We start from the raw sequence: 24,547 nt of genomic DNA on the forward strand, positions 1-24,547 counted from the left end.
ATAAGGGTTTAACCCCCCTAACCACTAATTGATGTTATGACATTTATATTATGTTCATATTTACATTTGCAATACATTTTATTTGGTGCAATATAATTCAGTAATCTTTGGGTAAGATTTGTAAATTTGTAGAATTTAAGCAAATTATTACAATATAGCAGCTGGAGCTGGATGTTTTGGTCCTGAATAGCCTGCAGCTGTGTAAAATGCAGCCAGTATACTGTAATCAGAAAAATATATTTGTGTTATTCTAAGCAGTTTTATCGTGGGACTTTTTTGAAGAGAGTAATTAAGGCTTTGAAGATCGGTACAACAGAGAATGTCAAAACAGCCACTGCAGTGGCTCACTTTATTTTAGTAACTAAGAAACCAAGAACAGTAGAAAAAAGCACTAACACAAAACTGATGCAGTTTGAAGCCACAATTTTGCAATCCATATTATTACAAATATTAAAGTTATTGCAGTGATACCACAGTAATACCAAAAAGATATAATCTTCAAAAACAGGGAGATTACAGTTAAAAAAAACTGAACAAAGATCTTACAAATGCTGCTGCATACATCATATTAAACGTGTCCATTCTATGCATTCAATGTCTTACAATCTTTCAAAATATTCTAGAAACAGGTCAAAGAGTGATTTTTTTAATATATATATATATATATACACCTATCTTCAATCACAAATAATTGTATTAAGCAATGTGATATTTAATATGTGAAACATTTCCTGGAAATCTGACATGTTTATTTATGCAATTTTTTTTATGGATACCACGGTCATTTTAATGTTGTCATGGATGATACAGCATTTCAAATGTGGGACATTGGTGTTAGCAGATCCAAACCAACAACTTCAGAGCAAAGTGTATTTAACCTGGGAAGGGGGGGGGGGTCTAAGGGCAAGGCATGATATTAACAAATAAATTGATTTAAACCAACCTGACAACAAGAGCTAAAGTCACGATTAAAAAAAAAAAAAAACTAAACAGGCATGTTTAATACTGTTTAACTTTCAAGCTTTTGCCCTATTCTGCGAGTTTAAAAATAAAAAGGGACAAAAGAGGTGGTTCAAAATGGAGAACAGGGCATGCCATGAGCACGCAATTAGACTGCTTTCAGGCCCCGCACCGGGTACCATAAATAATCTCAATCTGGTAAAAAGTGTCATTCACTTGTTCCTGAGGGGTTTAGACATACAGTACACAAGGTACTAACGCAGCACCCTCGTACTAAGTACTTACGCACCGAAGTACTGATACAGCACCCTTCAGTTGTGTGATATATTAAAATGGAGATAACAAGTACTTCTGTGTGCAAAACATTTGTAGTAATTACTTGAAACGATAAACTTCTACCATGCAACGCATACAGAGGAAAAAAACAATCCTTCCCCCACATTTCGTATAGGTGTGTTTCATCTTATACAGCCATGAATACAGTTTGATTTTAAAAAATCAATAAACAACACTACCTATGTATACAAACGCAATGTTTAAAGTGACACTGGCTTAGTCTGAAACAATGGAAAATAAATCTGGCTCTCATTTCTAAAAATTGCAGTATGTTAAAGATACATTTAATTTAGGGATTCACAGATCCACATATACTTGAGTTTTAAAGACCACAATGAGCAAACTTCTTAAACTGACTGGTACAAAAAAATGTAATAATATGTATGTGGGACAGACAGTGTGTGATTTCATGTGATTTTATCAATATTATCAAAAGCTTGAGAAGAATGTTGAAGCTGCATATTAAAGCTGTAGTCAATTCTAAACTCATTTAAAATAAAGTTGCCTGACTGCAATTGGTGTAGTTGACAGTTTAACAAAATAAAATCATAAATTGAGCAAATCATTAGCTTGTGAATCTTTGGAATTCAAATTGACCTAAATTACTATTAGACGTAAAAGTATTAGATTTAGCTACAAGATTTAATATTTGAGATAGAAAATATGAAATATATACTGCCATCCCTCCTTTGGCCACAAATACGCAGTCTAGTTCCTGAGCTTTGATGTGTTAGAGCACAAATCTACTGGAAAAAAAAATCAAAACAGTAAGTTGCAACAGCTACTGCATTTCACCTGCGAAATTCAGGATAATTGTACAATGTCCATATTATCAATGCAAATGGGGATAGGTTACATACTGAAAGGCAAATGATTAATGGACCCTTCACTAATATCTAATGAAAACGATCCATAACAGTAAAAAAACTCTGTATTCCACATATGTTTACATTTAATTCAGGGCTGCAGTACAACAGAAAACTGAAATACAATTCAATTAAATTAGTTTTAGTTCTGAATTCTGTATGCACAAGTCGAATTTCTGTATTCTTGTCTTGACCTTCCCTCACCAGGCACCACAGAAACACAACAGCACTCAGTTAACTTGCCAATCAGCTCACTGACCCCAAATCTCCCTGAAAAAAATATGTGGATCTCAAGCAGTTAATTGGTCGCAAGGGTTGGATTTAAATGTGGAAGTGATAGGATCTTATCTGTCAGAGGAAATAGGCTGTAACAGATACTTGTGAAAATGACTCTTTCCTATCCCAAGGATTCTGGCTGGTATATGCTGATGTGAGATTCGAAGGCACCAGCATAACACAGACATCTCCATCAGCAACCAAATATCCCCATTTGTCTTTGAATAAAATAAAAAAATACTGGGGTAACTCATATTTACAGCCTGCTGGTAATGGTAAAATCTGACGTCCTGTTCTACACTGCAAACAATTTGAAGAAAATGTACATCATATGTTCCCAACGCAACAAAAAAAACCAAAACACAAAAACTGTTAATTTAATCATCGTAATACAACATACTGATAGCCAAATTTACCGAGACTATACTACGCCCCCACGAAGCTGTCAAAATAAACCTAAGCAAGGCAACTGCTGTTAGGCCTAGTGAGAAAAAAAATAAAAGAAATGGAGTAACATTCTAGAATTTCAGAAATATTTAAACCCAACAGAAAACACGACGACCGTTGAATTCGACAGTTTGCTTACCTGTGCTATGTGGTCTATAAACAGCGCTGCCCCAGACAGCTACAGAAAGGCAAGAGATCACAGAGGTAACAACTTTATATCACCCACTGCACAATTACTAGTCTTTTGCAAGAGCACTTAATTTACCCAAAACTGTACATTTTTTATTTAATAAAGCACTTTCAAAAGATTTTTTTTTTCTTTTCCAAAAAAAGTTGTACAAAGACGCACTGGTATCAGAGGTGCTTAAATTCCAAGTTTCTGAGGCAAAGCGTGGAACTAGAGTGAAGAGAAGCAAAATCTTTAAAAACAAAACGGCAAAAGTGTATATACATTCACACGCCATCCAGAACAACCACTTCTACATACAATATATATCAAAATATATTGACACTGCTCACAATAAGGCCTTGAAGGAAAGCCAACCGTATTTTGTCAGCCTATCTGTAACCCAATCCACCTAAGATGTTACCAGAAAAAAATCTGTTTTTGGGAATGTTGACATTAGAAATGACCGCATGTTTATTTAGAAAACCCCCCCCCCCCCCACCCCCACCCCCGCTTTCAAGACTGCATTCTGTCCCGTTTTCGGGTCAAACTTAAAGTAAAAAGGTAGCTTGAGGCTCACATGAGTAGTGGCTTCTTGAATAAATTCAGGAAATAGAGTGCTTATCCCAAGGGTAAGCAAAACAAGCAGAAACCCAGCCAGCCAAGTCACATTTTTAAAATATTTCAAGATTGTGAACATGGTGAAATTGAGCTGTTGGTCACAATAATGCCTTTAAGTTGCTTTCCTGAAGTAATCTAGACTACATGAGATCTAGACCTACATACAATGTAGGTAGATAGTTGTAGTTTGTTGTGGGTTGTGGTTTGTTGGGGGTGATTAAAAAAAATGTTGTTACACTGTTATTTACCGTGACCTTACACAACCATATTGCAACATTTTACGATAGTACTTTCAATAGCATTTTGTGCCAGCTGGGTAACTTCTTTTTCAATAGAAATGAATGAAAACTATCATATTTGGCAAAAAAAATTAAATGAACAATCCAGTAAAATTTAAAAAAATGACTTGTACTCCATGAGAAAAAAAAGTCAGGGTATAAAATATGGTATCTAATATTATTAAATGGATATATTTACCCTGGTTCGGACAGGTGGATATTAATACAAATCAATTCACAAACTGAACTTAAAAAAAAAAAAAAAGTTTCATTTTTAAAGGTTTTGCCAGCAGGAATACTCTCGAAGATCCACCTTTCGTGGATGAACGTTTGAGCGCTTTCGAACGGCAAACCGAGGCTATGGGTTTGTGTGGCTCTGCTCGTGGCTCCAGAGACTGAAGGCGGTCTTGAAGGTCCTGTGGCAGAGCTTGCACATGTATTGCCTCTTGAAGGTCAGGGCGGAGAGGGTGGGCGCGTGGTAGAACAGAGTGTCCGATTCCTGAGGGGTCAGAGGCTTGTCCGCGGTGGCGGCGGCACCGGCATCGGCCTTCGGCGGGGGGCCCCCTTCCGGCTTCTCCTGCTCTGGGTTCTTGAATTTGGTGGCGGCCGGTGCCGCCCCCGCCTCCGACGGCCCCGGCTGGGCAGGTTTGGGAGAGTGTGGCGCCCGGGGCGGCGCGGGGGGCCAGGGAGCCGCGGACGTAGCTGGGGGCGGGGAGGGCGAGGGGGACGAGGGGCGCCCGTCGCCCTCTCGGGACCCGGGGGGCTCCTCCTGGGCGGCCATATGGGACTGGAAGTGGCTCCAGAGGCGGAAGTTAGTCCGGAAGGCCTTGTTGCAGATGTGGCAGATGAAGGGCTTGATGTGGCAGAGCAGCTCCTGATGACGCTCCAGCTGCTTGTGGGTGCTGAAGAGCTTCCCGCACTTCTCGCACGGCCACACGCCGGGCTCCTCGGGCCCCGCCTCCGCCGCCGCCGCCGCCGCCGGCCCCGCCCGGTCGTCCACCGCCTCCTCCTGAGGCTCCTCCTTCACCTTCAGCTCCCCCTGGTGGTGGGAGGTGCTCAGGTCCTCCGCCATGAAGGACGAGTCCTCCGAGTCGAACATGACCGGCCCGGAAGAGTCGCTGTAGACCACCTCGTCCTTGGAGCTCCCCGCACTCGCGGACTGCAGGCCCGAGCCCATTGGAGGGAGGTGGTCGGACACCTCGCCGTTGTTCTCCTGGAGGCCCAGGGACATCTGCTCCTCCACGGTCATCATGTTCTGGTTGTGCACCTCCACCTGGTGGCGCCAGATGCTGAAGGAGGACTTGAAGGTGCGCATGCACTCCAGGCAGGTCAGCTTCTTGTACTCGCAGTGGGTCTCGTGCTCCTTCTTGACCATCGGGCTGGAGAACCGAAGGCCGCAGTAGGGGCACACGGTCGCATGCCGGCAGCCCCTCTCGTGGTTCCCCTGCTCCACCAGCGAGGTCAGCTTCTCGTTGCAGAGTCGGCAGGGGTAGACGTCCTTGCCTTTGTTTTCTTTCAGGTGAGCCGTCCGCTCCTGCATTTGGAGGAGTTCATCCTCCTCCCTTTGCGCCTCCTGGTCGGACTTCTCGCCGTTGTGCATCTTCAGGTGCTGCCTGTACTGAGACTGGAACCAGAACAGCTTCCCGCAGTAAGGACACATGTAGCTCCTGGACCTCCTCAGGCTCCTCTTGCCAAAAGGCTGCGACTGCAGGCCTCCCTGCTTGTTTCGCCTGAGCTTCATGATCAGAGCCTTCTTGATTTCCCTCTCGCGCACGATGTCGATCAGCTTCCTCTGAAACTTCTCGTCCAGGACGGTGTAGGAGCTGGAGGACGGGGCCGGGTTCTGGACCACCCCGTGCTGGGTCTGGCAGTGCGTCCAGACTTTGAAGTTTGTGTGGAACCGCTTGTGGCAGATGTCGCAGGAGTAGGGCTTCTCCGGGTTGTGGTACATGTTCACGTGGCGATACAGGCCCGCGTTGGACCGGAAAACCTTCAGGCAGTTCCAGCATTTGAACATCCTGCTCTGCCTGGATTCTCCCGCCCCGTCATTGTCCTCCTTGTCTAAACCGTGAGGCGCGGCGGTAAGCCGGTTGTCCTCGGTTACGACCTCGTCCACTTCGCTCGCGACGCCCCTCGACTTCTTCACTGGGTTCCTCCTGCTGTCCAGCCTCGCCTTCCTCTTTCCCGAATGTTTGAAAAACCCCCTGGGCCCCTCGTCGAAGTTAATTTGAAAGTCCCTGAAGTTCACGGGCAGGTTGTCGCCGACGGTGATGCGGATGATGTCGGACGGATCGGCGAGCGGGCTGCTGGGCTCCGTCTTCACGTGGACCTCGGCCGCGTGCGCGTCCTCCTCCTCCTCCTCGTACCGGTTGCAGTGCCGGGACTTCAGGACCAACGGCGGGACGGCGTTCGACTTGGGAGCCTTGTGCACCGCTGGCTCCGCGTCAGCCGGGCTCCTGGCGGCCATCTTAACCACGGACTGTTCCCGACTCTGCGGGGTCTTGAGCTCCAGGGCCGGGGAGAAGACCGGGACGGGGCTGTCCATCGAGAGGGATCTGCGCAGAAGGCTCTTTATGAGCGGGCCGCTGCGGTCGATGGCCTGGCTGGACTCGTTGGCGTGACCCGAGGAGGCCTGCTTGGGACCGTACGAGGGGGCGCGCGGCTCGTCCCGGATGCCCACGGCGTCCGGCTGCAGCCGGCTGTGCTGTATCTGAGACTCGCTGAAGGAAACCGACGAGGTCAGCTGCGGCCGCCCGCACGACATGAGAGCCGCCCTCTCCCTCGCCAGAGAGGCCGACGGATGAGATTTACCTTCGGGGTCCGCGGACTTTCTGGGGACGGCCGTCGCTTTCCTCGATGTAGCGCCGGCCTCCTCCTGTCCCGCGCACTGGGAGGGCTTGCCCACAGCCCTGGCGGACGTTACATCTCTGGACTCGGCGGGGTTCGCCTGTTTCGACGTCGCCTTCCCGAGCGGATTGAGGCCTCTGTGATGGGACGAGCCGGCGCTCGGCGGATCGCCGCGGCTCTGGCGCACGATGACGCTCCTCTGCTGGCAGCCGTTGTCCTCCTCCTCCTCCGAGAAGGACATCCTCTTCCTGGAGACGCTGTACGAGACCTGGGGCTTGGTCGACATTATGTTGGTCAGGAACGGGATCCCCAAGCTGTAGCCCAGCTCCTGTATGGCCGCCAGGCTGCCCCGGTCCACGAACAGGGACGAGGAGTAGATGTAGTTCAGCACGTTCTCGAAGGCGTCCGGCTCGCAGAAGTCCAGCTGGACGGCGGTCTGGGCCCCGCACTCCCGCCGGGCGAACAGGGAGTGGAAGTACTCGCTGCTGGCGGCCAGGATGCTCCTGTGAGCCTGGTACTTCTGGTCCCCGACCACCAGGAGGACGTCACAGAGCTGACCTTTCAGACGCTGCTCGTTGAGCACGCCCAGCAGGGAGATGGCATGGGCGGGGTTTATGTAGTGCACCAGGCTCTCCATCTCGGCTGTCGGAATAAAATAAAGATAAAAAGAATAAAGATCCGCTATTCCGTTTTCTTTCAGTTTTTATGACTAGCCTAACCTTCTAGCTGAGGTGTTTCCGGGTCATAATGAACCACTTTGTTTTTCATTTTTAAAAAAGATTTTCATTTACAGCAGTGCTATTCAGCTCTGGTGTTGCAGGGTTTGCTGTTATTTGTTCTCAACATATAATCAACAACCAGTTTAGACCCAGGAAATCATTTCAGGTGAGTTGACTGTGTGAGCAGCTGCTTCATTTGAGCAGACCCTCTAGGAGGTAGTTGGGGGAATCCCTGACATACAGCGTTTTATAGTTTTGTAATGTAACACAATGAATCATGTGATCACACATCATAAGAGGCTGCTTTTTTATAAGTCACGTACACACTCCACAGTACCCAGACCCAAACACTCTTCACTGAGTGACCACATGTTTTGTACAATGGCCCTCCATATAACAAGCTCTCTCTTTGAAGACAGTTCACACACCCTACAAATTTTAAGACTTGCCTTAAAACACGTTTACACCTTTGCACCTCTACCTTAAATCAACCAGATTTTTGCTGCAGTATGAGTTTCTCTCAAATATGACTCGCTAAGTTTAGTGTTTTTACTTTTATTACATATTACAAATGCAAACCATTTTAACTCTTTTTTCCTCAGCTTTTTATTTATTTATTTATTTGATGAGATGATCAGCATCAAAAGTAACAATAATAATAACAACAACAACAATAATAATAATAATAATAATAACAAAAATAATAATAATAATAATAATAATGGCAGCAACAAGCACCCATATCTTAGGCTAATTATGGAAAGACGGTTGCTAAATGTCCTGAAGTAAAATATTAAATCTATTTAATGTCTGTCTTTAGACTTTCCATTATTTATCCAAAACGACCAAATGTTATGAGCTAACATAAAGGTCTCTTATATGTATAGCTACCCACCGCCTCTAAATACCTGTTAATGTGTTATTTAACAAAAAGAAAGAACAAAAAAAATATTGTGGTTAAATAATCATAACTGATACGCTATTTTCAGACATGGGGTAACCGGAAAGCCTAAATTCAGGCAGAAAGCATTGAAATATGCGCATGCGCACGTCACAGTTCTTTTACGGATTGAACCTGGAAGTCGCTTGTATCATGTCTACCGTTTAAATATATTTACAAAGCCTAAGATAGCTTATTTCGTGTTATCATCCTAGTTATGACAAGTGTCAAAACCGAAGTGCTCGACGGCGTGTTAGTTTGCGAAGTAGCTAGCTACATGGAGTTACATTTGTCACTTCGCACATGACTAACATGCATCTGGCTAACGTTAGCTAGTCCCCCCGTGGCTTGTACACTCACTCAGACAATTATCCCGAAACAACAAAGTAATGACGCTAATCCAAACACAAAGCTCTTTGCTGCACACGCAAGCCCGCGACAGTCCAAATACAGACAGAGGAAAAACAGTGTGGTCAATGAGCCTGCGCACACGCCATCTCCTGTCATTTCTCTGAAAGAGCGCAGACGCAGCATCCAAAACGGGCACTGCAGAATCGCTTAGGAGAAAGAGAAAGAACTCACCTCAGCGTTACGTCAGGAAAGGACGCTTTTCCCAAACATAAACAGATAGGATAACTCAAGTAGTAGCAGCTATATGCAACCTAAGTGGTCTCATGCTTTAACTCACCCTTTCGATTTACTTTAGTTCCCGCGGAGCACCTAAAAAAAGACTATTTTAGAATTCCGTTAAGCGTGTGGCAGTCATGATTCCATCCATCTTGTACTTGACGTCATCCCACACAAGGGATGAGGTCATCGCAAAGAACGCTCGTCACGTGCACTCCGCTCTGATAGGCTGCTTCCTCTCTGAAGGCGTGTGTGTGGGAAACGACTACGGAAATAACAGATTTCTAACTGAAGAAGCCTGCACGTCTGCGGAGACTTACTTAAAGAGACAGCTTGTTCTTTAATTCCCCGTGATATAAACATATAATTTGGGATCATGTAAAAATAATTTTATAGTTAATAGTATCATATGTTATTTGTATGTATATGGCATATTATTTTTATTCCCAAGAGGTAAATAACTTTTGACAACATTATTAATAATAATAATAATAATAATAATAATAATAATAATAATTATTATTATTATTATTATTATTATTATTATCATTATTATTATTATTGTTATTATTATTATTATTATAATAACAACAACAATTTAGCAGAATTGTTATTATTATTATTATTATTGTTGTTGTTATTATTATTATTATTATTATAACAACAACAATTTAGCAGAATTGTTATTATTATTCTTCTTATTATTATAATAATTATTATTATTGCCATCAACATTATCATCAAGAATCTTTCCTCACGTGTAGCGTGTGTCAGACACACCTCAGTTTCTCAGGTCAGAAAAAATCACGGTACAAATCATGACAATCATGTCGTGTAGCCACATTCTTCTGCTTTATCACGCCCCAATTAATGACACATTATCAGTGAGTAGCCTACACTTTCCTCTCCCTTCATCAAAAACATGGAATAGCCTACATTCCACATGCAGTACATATCACTTTCAGGTTCCATTCTTCGAAGAACTGATCACTCCCCTTAAGGAGTCCCTTTGAAACCAATTAAACCCAGGTAATTAAAAACTGACACTTAATCACAGAGAGTAGTATGTATTGCCCGACCAGAGGGCCTGCGGTAGGGCTGGGTGTGTTTGCTCTGTACCGAGTCTCTTTCCAGAGAGCGTTCCGCGAGCATTGAGCCTCCCTGAGGGCTAGGAGGACCGGTGACCATGGCGCGTTGTCAGGGGTTGCATCGGGGCACACTGTGCGCGTGAACCCACTGCCTACTCGCGGCTCCGCGTTGCTGTGCGCAGTCACTCCGATGCCCCTCCTCCTGGCGAACGCGCGCATTGCCTTGCCTTTGGAATTAGGCGACCAGTGGCTTTAATGCTGATGATATTAATTAGCGATAATTCACATCGCGATGATGTTTAGCAGCTAATCGCCACGTCTGTTGTTGATAATATCTTGTTTATTTCCGCCCTGCTGGTGTTGCCTTTGTGTAACCTTTTTAATGCCACCTTTACATAAGGCTATAGCACTACGAAGGAATAGTCAGCTCATGGATTTTCTTCCATGTGTCTGTGATTGTGTGTTAATGTCTTCCTGGAATTAATTATGAACTCAAAAGCTGCCTATAACTAATATATACCTATATATTCACTGGGACACTGCATTTACTGTACACAGACAAGACTGATAGTCCTGCACCCAAGCAATACAGCACAGATTATTAAATATTATAAATGATCAAAGTATATATATATATATTTACAGGAAATTAATACATAATTTTGCCATTGTGATGATGAGTTCCTACTGAGAATGGGAGTTTCACCGCTGCAATATCCTTTATATAGCAGCCTTTTCTGGACGTGCTAATTGACACGGCAACTGGCTCAGGAGCACAGATCAAACACTGCCATGGTTACCTGCGAGGAAAACACATCACCTGGGACAAACAGTGCCTCTTTCCAACGTGAACATTCTATCCCTCTGGCATTGCAAACAGAGTTAATTGCCATTACTGAAAGCACCAGGTTATAACAGAACTGTAAAATGAAGCAACGACTTCTGAATTTGGGTGCTGATTAGCATAAGTCTTTACCTACAAAGCATCCCTTTCTTTTCCCTTTTGCGTATAAAATAATAAAATGAGTAAATAAATACCCCCCCCCCCCAAAAAAAAACAATTATGATTTCTTTTCCTATTTAACTAAATCAGTAAGTTATTTCCAAGTTTGCTCATTTCATGCTCACCTGCGTCAAAATAAACCAATATAGTGAAGTCTGTGTATTAATAAACCATGGCGACCCGAGGTTGGGAAAGATCTCGATGGTGTTTTGTGCTCCACAGGTGCAGCTGAATCGCTGGGTGGAGGCAACCCAGCCCACCGCTCTCCAGGGGGCTCGAGAGCGCGAGCAGCCTCCTCCAGCTGAACCATCTCTAGCTCGGCAAGAAGGAGCGCCTCGCAAAACCGGGGGAGGTCACGACAAGTACCACAGGGGTCAAGAGCGGGGGCCCGGATCTCTCGGCTCGGAGATGCGCTGGATCTTCTCCGCCTGCATCGCGGCATCCTTCCTGGGGCTCGGCCTGGCGCACAACACCATGTTCGAAGGTGGGTGAAGGGCGAGGCGGGAGCTTTCTGTCTGTGACGCAGCTCTGTGTCTCGTCAGCCGGCTCAGAGAGCCAAGATCTTCCAGATAAGGCGATGAATATGAATAATGACCATTAATTGATCTCGTTTTTATGTTTATATTTTCTCTGTAGTAACAGAAAGGGGATGGTCACTGTTTGGGAATTTTGAATAAAGCACATAATGCAAGCTTCTGTATTTCCAGGTGTTTCTTCCTTTTGGAGTAATTGGGTGTGAAGAAATGGCTTTGCAGCTTGGCACTATAATTTATATTATGTGTTGTAAATGAACGATAGCACATACTTCAGTCTCCAGAAATATTACAAACACTGAGCTGCTCTGTTTTATCTGACCGAAGTTTGAAGATAGGGGATAATACTGCTCTGGTCATTACTTTTATACATTTCACCATTCTCAAGCACACCGAGGACTGACACCACAATGCCACTGACAAAACAGAACAAACTTGTGGTACAATCCTTGATTTTCCCTGTTGTTTCAGGATATGACCTGTCCTTGTCGGGTTACCACTTATGCCCCGAAACAAAGACTGTGAACCACAGCGAAGTGATGTCATACACGGTGTCCTACTCAGTGAGCACACCTTGCGGAGGCTGGCTGCCGTGGAGGACGTGTTGGAAGACCCTCTATAAAACAGCCTACAAGACCGTGGTTGTCCCGGTCACCAGCACCACCACCAGGTGCTGTGATGGATACGAACAAGTCGGCAGCTACTGTGCCTTACGTAAGTCCGGCTCTCAGGGTGGAGTAAAGGCACTGATTAAAGCTAAAAGTCTAAAAGTCATTTTTTCTTCACGGCACAAAACGATTTTGTTTATTTTTTTTTGATGGCACCGGTAGTCATGGAAATAAAATGTCTGCAGTACCAAACACAGACACTGGGCGGGGCTGTGGAACAGCAAACAAACAAACAAAACGTTGATAAAAGAAGACCGTCCTTTCCCATTGTGTGTATATCAGTGTTCAGTTCAGCTGTTTTTCAGTTTCTTTCTCTCTTTCTTTCTTTCTTTCTTTTTCTTACCATTGCAGCTTTGAGCCAGAGTGCAGTGTTCAGTGCCAAGCCCGGCTCGTGCCCGGAGCAAGTGACGAGGCGTTATGGCATGTGCGAATGGGACACCGATTGCTCTGTCGGCCAGAAGTGCTGCCCGGACGGAGGCGCCTCTTGTTGCACGGACGCAAAAGCTGAAGGTGCGGGTCTCTACGACAACGGGCTCTAGAAATATAATCGTTTTTAGAGCAGTACGATCACATGTCAATTCCCGTTGGTAATTCACATTTACTTTTTAGGCAATTATCCTCAAATGGAAAAAACATTATCCCCTTCTCTGCATATAATCATATCTGGGGAGACTTAACATGGCTATAATATTTTACGCAGAATGCAGTTAAAATGCTTATTGAGCAAACTGGCTTGAGTTTCTTGCTGAAGGGCACAATGACAGCACACCACCTGGGAATTGAACCCACAACCTCAGAGTCCGTGCAGTCCTCGAATCATCATACAACCCCTCTGCCCCAAAATGGCTGACAGGCAAATCAACAAGAAAACAAACAAAGAAAACAAAACACTGGGAAAATGTTTCTCATTGTATCACTTACTGGTGCTTTTGCATTGATGTAGAAAATTAATTTATAAAAAAGGACACTTATGAAAAATATGGTCTCTACAGCTGTCCCTGGAAATTTTATTGATATTCAATATGAGGTAAAATACATATTGATTAGAATTATATTCTCACATACAGTGACCGTGTACTTTTCTCCAGTGTGAAATTACATCTATGACCAAGCTTGTCTCCATGTAACCTCCCTTCGAGTGTCTCTGAATCTAACATGTTAAGGGGTTTGATCATTTAGGTGGAGAGAGAGGCTGGAGCCTTAACGTGACCATCCTCGTGAAGACAAATTACACAATGCTGGAGCGTTTGCCCCAGGCCATCTTGAACCACACACGGCTGTTACACGCTATGGTAAAATCGGTTGCCGCATGCATCCCACTATGGATGTTTAAAGGGATGGGTCTCTTCTCGTAGCTTTTGCTTGTGTGGATAGGAGCTTTTGGTCTGGTGTTTCTGTGTGTTCATTATTGTATGTTTCTTACAATGGCTTCCAAACGAAGATGCACGTTTGATGAAGTGGAAATTTCATGTGTCCAACACATCATTGATCATTGATCAATCTATGTCCAATCCATGGCTGCACAGCGATGTTCCTGGAGATCTACCGTCCTGTAGGCTTTGATTCCAACTCTAATTTGGTGCACCTGATCCCATGAATCAGCAGCTCAGTGATATCTCTATCTACTGAAAGGAGGTGTGCTTTGTTAGGGTTCGAGTGAAAATCTACAGGACAGTAGGCCTCTAGGAGCAGGGTTGGGCAGCCCTGGTCTAATCAGCCTAATCAGTTCAATGTTGCCCAGTAGTTTTGTCGGTTCAGCCTGGCCTCTTATGGACGGAAGATAGAGCATTTTTGCTGTATTCCTGCAGGTCACAGGAGCGCTGGGGTCTCCGAACATCTCCATGTACCACCTCAAGTGCCGTCCGGACGGCCCGTTCAGGACCAGCACCGAGCTGCTGATCGGCTCCTCCCACCCCCTCCCCCTGCAGGGCACCTCCACGCAGCTGCACCTCCTGATGGAGAACATTGAGGAAATATCCCACGTGGAGGTGCAAGGTAAGGCTACTGGATCATGTAGAGCAGTGGTAGCCAACCCTGCGCCTGGAGATCCACCATTGGTTTACTCTCCAACCCTAACAAAGCACACCTCACTCAACAGCTAGAGAGCTCATTGAGCTGCAAATTAATAGAGCCAGGTGTGGCAATTGTGGTAATAATGTTAGCTTTAAAGCTAAAAATTAGTTACAGTGATGATGTTATAATCATGCTAACGTGTTTGGCTAACGTGTAAATGTGCGCGGCTAACTGTCTTCCATTGCCGCACGTCCACGACAGATATGAACGAGTGCGCTCGGGCTGAGCTGAACAGCTGCTCGCCGAACGGCAAGTGCTTCAACACCGAGGGCTCTTACAACTGCTCCTGCCTCCCGGGCTTTGTGGACCTGTGTCCCAACGTCACTGGTCAATTCTGTGAGGGTAAGGACGAGCGGTTGCTAACCGTCGGTTAAAAGCTGCAAAAATCTACTTAAGCGATAATACTGTACTTAACAAATTGGCATTCTCCGTATTCATGCTGTAATTTCTTTATATTTAACCAGAATGCCATGTCTATATATCATTGTGTTTTTTTGTGCTCAGGGTCTTGCATTAATATGAGTGAGGGGGGTATATATATATATATATATAATGTCAACTCAGCTGTGGGGAAACAAACCCGTGGAGAGTTGCCGAGCAACAGCACCGAGAGCTTGTGTGGCAACAGTGATGGAAGTGCACACGGCCCGGGAGGGAAATGCAACGTGACCTCTTCTTCCAATTACAGTGATTTGAGTTATAGAGCCTTTTTATAACCCTTACATGCTCCCCGCCCTGCCCCAGTGCTCTGATCCAATGGCGTTGGCCTTTGATTGCGTTCCAACCCAATAGAATTGGGGGGGGGTCACCAGGGGTGGCCAAACATATTGCAAAGGCAGGGGGGTTGGTGCCACCCCTGGTCTCCAGACATCACAAGCCACTGGGAGACCAGTGATAACGCCCTGGAGGTCACAGCCATGTGCCATTCAACAGAGGAAGAGGACCACACCTCGGGCTACGGAGGCCAGGAGCAGACCTCCTCAGGCGTGCCCTACGTCAGCACGGCCGTCCCTTGGACAGCCAATGGGACCACCCATGATGTCACAAGCGCCGTCTGGAGTAGCGTTTCTGCTACTCCGTCTGCCACCACAAACTCCACTCCAGCAGCACCGCCTGTTACCATGGCTCCCAAACCAGTTACTGTCAGCATGAGCACTGCGTCCCCAGCGCCCTCTCCGAGTAAGTGCAACCACACCTTCTGTATGTGTTATTCAATAGGAGTTTCGATTTCACGTACTTAGTTACACCTTTTCCGCTGTACCCTTTTCTGATAATGGAAAGGGGTGACAAAAATTATGATTATGATTATTATTATTATTATTATTTTATTTTGCAATACAGTTTTTATTGAGGGGCTTGCCTTTGAAAAAACCTTTAGTATCAGTGCAGTAACCGACAGTATATGAGATTATTAATTTTTATACATTTACATTACATAGCTGTCTTTGTTATTCAAAAGAATCATATAGAAGAAAATACAAAGAACTCCAAGGCACTCAGTCTCCAGTAAAATGATCAAAAATCCCTCCAGCGTTTTTCCTACAACAAGCTTACATTTTTAAAATTATTTTTTATTTTTATTTTTTTCATGAAGATTGAGTGCATTGAGTTTTTTGTATTTCCTTCTACATGAACATGAACACCAACTGGCAATGAGGATCTCTCCATTTTGATAATAATTGATAATATTTGAAGCCAAGGTAGCGTTCCTTTTTTTTTTTACCATGTTTATTTACATCAATCGCTTCACTGCAGTAATAGAACAGTAGGCTCATTGTGCAGACACGTGCGCGTTGTGAGATCGCGTGGCCGATGATGTGTAATGTCGCGATCCGCGTGACGTCCGCAGCCGTGCAGACTCTGAAAGCGGTTGTGCGCTTGACCAACGTGGAGTTCCAAGAAGCCTACCTGAACCACAGCAGCCAGGCGTACCTCGATCTCACCCGAAGCTTTGAGAGAGAGGTAAATTTGTTAACGTCATGTTCGTTTTTTATGTGTCTGTTGTTGTTGTTGCTGCTGTTTTTTTTAAAGGGTTAGGTGCGCACAGTTATTTCATCAATACGAATGAACTAATTTACCCATGATAGCTTTTCAGTATAATATTAAGAGGAACAAACTCTTAAAAACAAACAGAACTGATAATTAAACTGTGGAATGTGGTAAAAAAAAAAAAGGTCCAACTTTGATTTTACAAAATTCAGTCACAGTTTTTAACATAGACTTTGAGTGCACTTCTGACACGGGCTCCCGCCTTTTCACAGGTCCTATCGTCTCTCCCTCCGGACATCCAGTACCTGGTGCATTCTGGCGCCGTGAAGATACTGATCACGGGCCTGTCCCGCGGGAGCGTGGTGGTGGACTTCTTGATCGTGTTCACCAAAAACGTGACCCAGGGTGCCGTGAACGTGTCAGAGGCCTTCGTGACTTCCTTGCGCAACAGTTCCGTGTACGCCGTGGACAACAGCACGTCTATACAGGGTACGCTGGGAAATAGAGTTGTGCCGATGGCGGCGCTCTCACGGACTACAGACAGCCTGCTATACAGTAGCTCTATTATTGCCCTATCTACACCGGTGATTCCCAAACTCTGCAAGCGCATGACCCATTTTGAGAACATCTTTCATCTTCTGTGACCCCCCACCCCTTATTAAAATGTAGTCTGACTTATATTACGTTCAAATATAGAACAACAAAAATGAAATGTCAACATTTATTTAATATGTTAATATTAGTTGCATTCAAAATGGTAATTTAGAACTAGTGAAGTCATATTAATTAACGTGTGCCTTTTGTCACCCTCAGATTTTAACGAGTGCGACGCTAAGGCGAATGACTGCTCCCCCGACGCAAGCTGTACCAACACCTGGGGATCCTACACCTGCGCCTGCTTAGTGGGGTTCATAGATACATACCCCGATAGGCCGGGACGAACCTGTGCAGGTGAGTGATGTCATCCTCTTCGATTTGTGCCAATTTGAGTGCAAACCTTTTGGATCTCCAGGAACTTGATTGGGCAGACCTACCCAATGTTAAGTTACAATTAAAATCTTTTTTTTCCTTTTTCTCCTTTATTTTTTAACGAATATATAACAGCTTTTCACAATGTAAAAGCTTGACTTGCACACGCTGGTGCAGTCTCACAGTTGAGAGAGCCTGTTTTCCAGCCTGCTCTTGTTCGCCTGTGCATTGCTCATCTTAAACTCCCGTACAAGTCGTTTTCTTTGTACGCAGCCGTGTAAACGACGGCCCTGCTTTCACAATTTGAACAATTAATTTGCGGCTCTCCCTTTGCGCTTCTCCGAATTGTTCAGACGTCGTTCAGAAACAGAGCTTTGTGTCCGTCTGTCTCTGTCGCGCACGGAGGAGGAGTCGGGCGGATCAATCAAGTTTTATTCGACTTGGCACTCTGCACAATAGAAACGGAGTTGATGAGTGATTCACTGGGGTCCTTTCCTCAGAACGATGTTAGTTAAGCTATAGTGGATAGAGGAGAGGAGCGGTTACGCTTTGCGTTGGCAACGGAAAGAAAGTGCCTAGAACAAATGCAGTAGAGGCAAGATGTAGTAGACTAAACTCGGTAGGCCTATAATACAGTCTTACTGGAACATTATAGTGTTGTATGTAGTCAGATATCATTGCTATATGCACCGAGCTGGCCCTTTGGTTTTGGTGGCCCTAAACAAAAATGTTGTTATGGCCCAACATAAATCACACCCACCCAAACAGTGTGAAATTTCACAAATTTAACCGTTTTGCCCGACAAAGAACTCTTGAACTAGACAGGATTCCTCTATGGAGACACAGAGTATTTTGGAACCCTTTCTTCTGAGAGTGTGTGGAAGCAAATTAATGTTAGAATGGTCGGGTTCCATCATCATGGAGAATTGGTCTGAACATGAATGACAGCAATTTGCCCAGTCGCTTGTCCTCTTTCCCCTCACAGCGGTGACCAGCACTGCTACCACAACCACGGGCACCAGCACAACCACGGGCACTAGCACAACCACAGGCACCAGCACCACCACCAGCAAAGCCTCCAACACCAGCACAACCACGGGCACCAGCACAACCTCTGGCACCAGCACCACCACCAGCAAAGCCTCCAGCACCAGCACAACCACCGGTACCAGCACAACCTCCGGCACCAGTACAACCACTGGCACCAGCACCACCACTAGCAAACCCTCCAGCACCAGCACAACCACGGGCACCAGCACCACCACCAGCAAAGCCTCCAGCACCAGCACAACCATCAGCACCAGCACCAGCACCACGACGACCTCGCAGAAGAACGCCGTGCCGATTGTGCCCGCCCCGATCACTTCCCCGGTGGCGGCCATCACCGTGGAGTGCCGAGCCAGCGCGATCTCCGTCACTGTGGCGAAGGCGTTCCTGAGCGCCAACTTCATCGCGGAAAGCTCTCTCTACCTGGGAAGGCCGGAGTGCGGCATCACCGGCGGCAACGATAGCCACGTGCGCCTAACTGCTGATTGGGACCAATGTGGCACTGTGCTCCAGCAGGTAAGCACACCACAGACCCTCGTGCCAACTCCGCTAACATAAGCCTAAGGAGGTTCCCCTTGCAGTTTATTAGGAAGCTTTCTGTAGCCTCATAGGTCATACGTGCCAGATTTTCAAAGCTGCACTGTGAAATGTCCAGTGATCATTCAACTCTAACCGTGTTAATTCAACTCTTGAGAGATAACATTTTGTCCCACATTCCAGAGTGACTGAGTGACAACACTGTTAGAGTTGAATTAACACTGGACATTTTACTGTGCGTTGGTGAAGCACGTAAAGTGTTATTATGTCGGTAATTTAGGATGATGGTTATAAATTGAAGCCTTTCTCAAGTGAGGCCGAACCAAATTGTTCTGTTCTTCAATTGTGCTCTTTTTAGCCTTGAAATGTGTCAGGTCTCCGTACATAGCGGGTGGACGAGAATGTGATGTGCTTTACCTTTCAGAACAACACTCACAACAGCGCGCAGGTAACGTTCTTCAGCAACGCAACGTCAGGCTCTCTCGCTCCCAAAGTGCACCTGCAGATTCCTGTCGTGTGCATCTACTGGAAAAACATTCTCATCTCCACGGGATATTCTCCGTCAGGGTGAGCCCTCCTCTACCTCCGTATGCCCTCAAAGAAAAATATTATCTGGTGAAATATGAAATAAAAAACAATACTGTGTATGTCAGAACATGTCTGAATCTGAACATGTAAATTGTTGACATGATATATGTTATCTTACAGAACATTATGTAGCCTAATATGCTTAGCCAATTCATTCAAATGAAAGTGACCGTAATTTACAATGTTTCTGATATTTTAGGAACATTGAAATGCATAACCCATATCAATATCATACCCTTTATTCTTTATAAATTACATTTTATATGTCAACATATATTCTGCACCAAAATAGTTACAATGAATTTATGGATGTGTTCTTATTAAAAAAAAATTATCTGACTTATCACATTGCACCACTAATGCAGTATTATTAGTAAAATCACAAGGAAACAGCCTTGTAGCCCAAACAAGAGGTCACTCGGTATGCGCTATAGCATGCCTGTACAGTGCATGTCCAGCTAAAACCCGTTTTCTTTTCTTTGCGCTCTTTTCGAAAGCTATGACCTGATCAAAGACGTGATCGAGGGATCTGGGACCTTTCACGTGACCGTCCAGCTCCTGAACGGATCTCTCCCCCTTCCCCAAAACTACTCGCTGTCCCCCAACGAGGAGGTCGTGGTGGAAGTGGCGATCAATTCCTCGATGGACCAAATAAAGCTGGTCATTAACCAGTGCTGGGCCACCCCCTCCAGCGACCTAATGGACCTAACTTCCTATTATTTTCTGAAAAACAGGTCAGACTTTTGTCCATACAGACAGCTGAGTGTTGCCAAGTCATGTAGTAAACATGTTGGATGTTCAAGTCCAGTCTTGAGGCAGTGCTGGATATTCTCTAGACTGCCGGTTAATGATTATATTACATTACAGGCATTTAGCAGATGCTCTTATCCAGAGCAACGTACACATAGCATTTACATCGCATTTACATTTATGCAGCTGGATATATGTTGAAGCAATACAGGTTAAGTACCTTGCTCAAGGGTACAATGGCAGTGTCCTACCTGGGAATTGAACCTGTGGCCTTCAGGTCACAAGACCAGCTCCTTAGCCATCATACTACACTGACGGTTAAAGATGAACCTAGATGGGTCCAAATGGCCCATTCTTGAGACTGTGTATCCTTATGTTGTTATATTGTGCTATGTACCTGTCCCCAGACAACCATAACGGGCCGTACGTCCGCGATACGCACACTATTGTGACGGTTGTAAATCGCTTGTTCTCCCTCTTGCCCAGTTGTCCGGTCCCTGACACGTACACCACGGTCCTCCAGAACGGGAACTCCAGCTCGTCCCGTTTGTCCATCCGCGTCTTCTCCTTCGTTCAGCAGAACATGATCTACCTGCACTGCAAGGTGCAGATTTGCTTCGAGACCTCGGGGACGACCTGCAGGCCGGTAAGTCGTTCCGCAGTCCCCCCCCCGCGTGCGTGGAGACGCTATCGCACGCATTCTCTGTACGGCGGAGTGGATCTTTAAAATGGACTTGGAATGGGTCATGCCGTGCACAGACTTAAAAAGACCTTTTAGGGAAGCGTTTTTTTGTTGTTGTTGGTTTTTCAAAGCTGTGCACGTTTCTGATCTGGCTTCTTTTCACAGGATTGCCTAGAGCGTACAGAGAGATCCAGAAACATAGTTGCAGTTGGCAGTGGTTCGTGCGGACCCATTTACAGGTCTCCAAATTGTGAGTATCATACCAGACTTTACTTTAACTCTTGGATATAGATGAATGAATGAATGAATGAGTGAATGAATGAATGAATGAATGATTGCATTTATGTAGCACTTTTCCTAGCACTGAAAGTGCTTTGCAGTGATGAGTGGGAACTTACCTCACCCACCACCAATGTGTAGCACCCACCTGGGTGATGCACGGCAGCCATTTTGCGCCAGAACGCTCACCACACATTAGCTAAGGTAGAGAGAGAGAACATTTTTTAGCCAAATTAAATCAATTAATTATATAGTGATGAAAAGCTATTCAAATGTTGCAGTTTTAGATGGCCTGGAGCGAATTATATTTATGTGTTGTAGGTCTAGACCAAGCAAGATTTTATCTATTGGAACGTATTGAGAATATGTGGACTTTATGAAAAAAAAAAAATGATACGCATATTTCACAGCAATGCACTTCTAAAAAAATACATTGCAGTATCTGAAAGTGGAACTAATTGGTATATTTACTTATAAATTGTGAAGCCTTGTATCTCCATAACAGAAAGACCTACTTTTTGACTGCAGGGTAAAATCACTGTGTAACTTTTGATACTTTCTCTCTTGCAGTGTCAGACGAGGACATAATGAATTCATTTCAGGAAGTGATCTTCATCGTCGTGGGAGTGGGCGTGGCCGCTTTGATCGTTGGAGTCATGTCTATAGTCTGCTACCGCAAACGACGGGTCGGACACTACAATTTCAACTTCACGCAGAAGCAGGAGAGCTTCACTTATAACGTGTTCAGCTCATAGTCGTTCCGTCATGCCCGCGTTCCTATCAGATTTCATGCTTGTGTGATTCAGCTTTCTCAACTTCTGCGTATTGTATGCATACTTTACATGTACACTATACGACCAGAAGTATCTGGACACCCCTTGGCCTGGGGCTGTTTTTCATTGCTTGGGCTCGGCCCCTTAGTCCCAGTTAAAGCAAATTTTAATGCTACAGTCACATTCTAGATGATTCTGTGCTTCCCTAACAGTCTGGGGAAGGCCCTTTCCTGTTTCAGCATAACAGTGCCCCTGGGCATACAGCGCAGTCTATGTAGAAATGGTTTTGTTGGGAATGGTGTGGAAGAACTTGACTGGCCTGCAAAGAGCCCAGACCTCAACCCCATCCAGCACCATTGGGAAGAGTGGAAGTTGTTATAGCAGCAAAGGGCAGACCAACTCTATATTAACGCCCATGATTTTTGATGAGATGATGGATGTCAGGTGTCCACATACTTTTGGCCATGTAGTGTATATTAAATAGTAAAATACGATAGTGAAGTCTCTGTATTATCAGATTATATTATATTAAAAAGTAAATGTGAGTGCATATTGATGCATGGACATTGCTATAGGCCTATACTACGCAAACATGCAATTCCTGTATTCCTGTTTAATAAAAGCTATATTTATTATATATCCTGTAACTTGGTTAGATTGGGTAAGTTTTAGCCGAAGCTATGAAAAGATACATTCACAAATATTGTATTTTATTCTGTCAATACTTTTTTGTAACAAATTCATGAGCTGTTTTGAAACTATTTGAAATTGGTGCAATTTACACAACTGTACAAAACGAAGAACGGTAGCGAAGCTTACGAATGCGGAAGGTGTGAGCTGCGGCTTGTTCGTGTCATTGCGTTTAACGCACGCGCTCAGCAAAGGCAGGTTAGTGTGAAGGGCATGCGTTTTGTAATTAAACATTTATAAGCCAGTAAGTCCCTGTTGTTTCCTTCATTTCCAGCCTGAAAAGATGTGGTTCCGCACCATTAATGAAACAAAGAAAGAAAAAGACCGCGTTTAATTATCATAACCTCACAGCTGTTTCTGATTGCCCGCCTCGCTAAACTGCGCACATAGACGCCGTGTGTTCGCATCTGGAGGAGACTCAATATATTTGGGGATGTTATATTGGAACAATCGTTTTGCTCCACAGCCAAATGACAGTTAAACAACACTGGTTTCACGAACATGACTCTGATTCAGCAGTATAAGTACTACCCTCCACTGAGAACTGATTAAACCAGATGTGATGTCCTTCAAACCTGTATAAAACACATCAAAGGGAACATCACTTTGATGCAAGGGTTGTGTCCTTCGCCATTTCAGATGCAACATACACTCCCAAGTCTGCATCTCACAGTATCGTGAGCATGGACATGCAGTACTGCTTGTATTAGCAAATATGATACAAGCATACATAATACAAAATACACACAGCACATGAAGTACATACATAACTGCAATACAGAATTTAAAATAATACTGTCAAAAAACAATGTAAAAGAACATTTTTCTATACAACCAATCAAGCTTCACATTCCCCTGAATGAAATAGCAGGATTCGCTTCTTGAATTTTCCGAAAAAGGGTTCATTTTGAATCCTCATATAATTAGTGAGCAATAAAATAAAATGTGTAATTAATTTTCAACCAAACCTCTCATCTCACACTGCAATAGCTTGCTCATTCCAATTGTTTATGGCTGAATTACAGTGCTTTCGTAGGCATCAATGACATTGGCTTGGCTTTGGCGTAATTCAGTTGGCGACTTTCTCAAGGGGAAGGGGCAGTGTCCTGACTGGGAACTGAACTTGCAACCTCTGTGTTAAACATCTTCCCGTCATTTCTAGACCATTGACTAGCTTAGGAAAGATCACACACAAACCACACGACAATATTCTAAAACAGCTAGGTTGGAATGTGCATGTTCACTTGCATTTTATATGGTTGTTATAATATATTTTACATTACATTTCTCTGTATTAGATTGAGGTATGTCATTGCTTTATAGCTTCATAGTGTGAAATACAATTTTGCAAAACAACAACAAATGTTTTTTTTTTTTTTTAAATACATTACCATAAACAATACTACATTGCTTTATTTCACACATTTTCTCTTTTGGGAAATGTCTTAATTAGAAAATAAATTATGTATTGGTTATGGGATTCTGTATGTTTAAAAATGTTTCTCAAAACCGTGCACTAGAGATCGCTATTGTCACGAGCTATCCTGGCGTGCCAAACGACCAATATTATGTGTGCGTGCATGTGCATGCGCGTGCGCACGCAGCCCGCCCCAAATAGCAATAAATCTTTATACTTCGTGACAATTTAATAATTAACTCATCAACAAAACCGTGATAGCCTATCTCTCAAATGCGCGCAGTGCAGATGAGGCAGGGACAAGACGGCCGTTCCTTTAAAGGGAAACCTCCTGGGACCGAAGTGTTCCATCTGCGCGCATATGAGGTCTCGAAAACA

General features: G+C 44.4%; 2 protein-coding genes across 3 annotated transcripts; one reads left to right on the forward strand and one right to left on the reverse strand.

The window, feature by feature from the left end:
* Positions 1-313: 313 nt before the first annotated feature.
* On the reverse strand, positions 314-9,252 carry zbtb21 (zinc finger and BTB domain containing 21). Of its 2 annotated transcripts, none has more exons than XM_035432242.1 (2): positions 9,145-9,252; positions 314-7,439 (listed from the first exon to the last, which is right to left on the reverse strand). In XM_035432242.1, exon 2 carries the CDS (start codon positions 7,432-7,434, stop codon positions 4,309-4,311), a length of 3,126 nt encoding a protein of 1,041 aa, XP_035288133.1. In that variant the 5' UTR covers positions 7,435-7,439; positions 9,145-9,252; the 3' UTR covers positions 314-4,308. The 2 variants fall into 2 exon arrangements, with proteins under 2 accessions (XP_035288133.1, XP_035288134.1); XM_035432243.1 differs by having other exon boundaries at positions 9,039-9,158.
* A 1,965-nt stretch (positions 9,253-11,217) lies between these two features.
* On the forward strand, positions 11,218-23,000 carry umodl1 (uromodulin-like 1). The gene is made up of 17 exons (XM_035432241.1): positions 11,218-11,263; positions 11,397-11,658; positions 12,179-12,421; positions 12,727-12,885; positions 13,555-13,667; positions 14,184-14,370; positions 14,650-14,790; positions 15,382-15,627; positions 16,298-16,410; positions 16,710-16,926; positions 17,251-17,388; positions 18,392-18,969; positions 19,415-19,557; positions 20,076-20,312; positions 20,815-20,974; positions 21,176-21,260; positions 21,860-23,000. The coding sequence occupies exons 2-17, from the start codon at positions 11,583-11,585 to the stop codon at positions 22,042-22,044; spliced, it is 3,021 nt and encodes a 1,006-aa protein (XP_035288132.1). The 5' UTR covers positions 11,218-11,263; positions 11,397-11,582; the 3' UTR covers positions 22,045-23,000.
* The last annotated feature ends 1,547 nt before the right edge of the window (positions 23,001-24,547 follow it).

This window comes from Anguilla anguilla, chromosome 9 (genome assembly GCF_013347855.1).
Source record: "Anguilla anguilla isolate fAngAng1 chromosome 9, fAngAng1.pri, whole genome shotgun sequence".
NCBI lineage: Eukaryota > Metazoa > Chordata > Actinopteri > Anguilliformes > Anguillidae > Anguilla > Anguilla anguilla.

What these genes read in the sequence shown, in the direction of transcription:
- zbtb21 (XM_035432242.1), bottom strand. Translation starts at nt 7,434, where the DNA reads ATGGAGAGCCTGGTGCACTACATAAACCCCGCCCATGCCATCTCCCTG.
- umodl1 (XM_035432241.1), top strand. Translation starts at nt 11,583, where the DNA reads ATGCGCTGGATCTTCTCCGCCTGCATCGCGGCATCCTTCCTGGGGCTC. An exon ending in ACGGGATATTCTCCGTCAGG is followed by an intron (nt 19,558 to 20,075) that starts GTGAGCCCTCCT and finishes TCTTTTCGAAAG; the next exon opens with CTATGACCTGATCAAAGACG. An exon ending in CGGGGACGACCTGCAGGCCG is followed by an intron (nt 20,975 to 21,175) that starts GTAAGTCGTTCC and finishes TTCTTTTCACAG; the next exon opens with GATTGCCTAGAGCGTACAGA.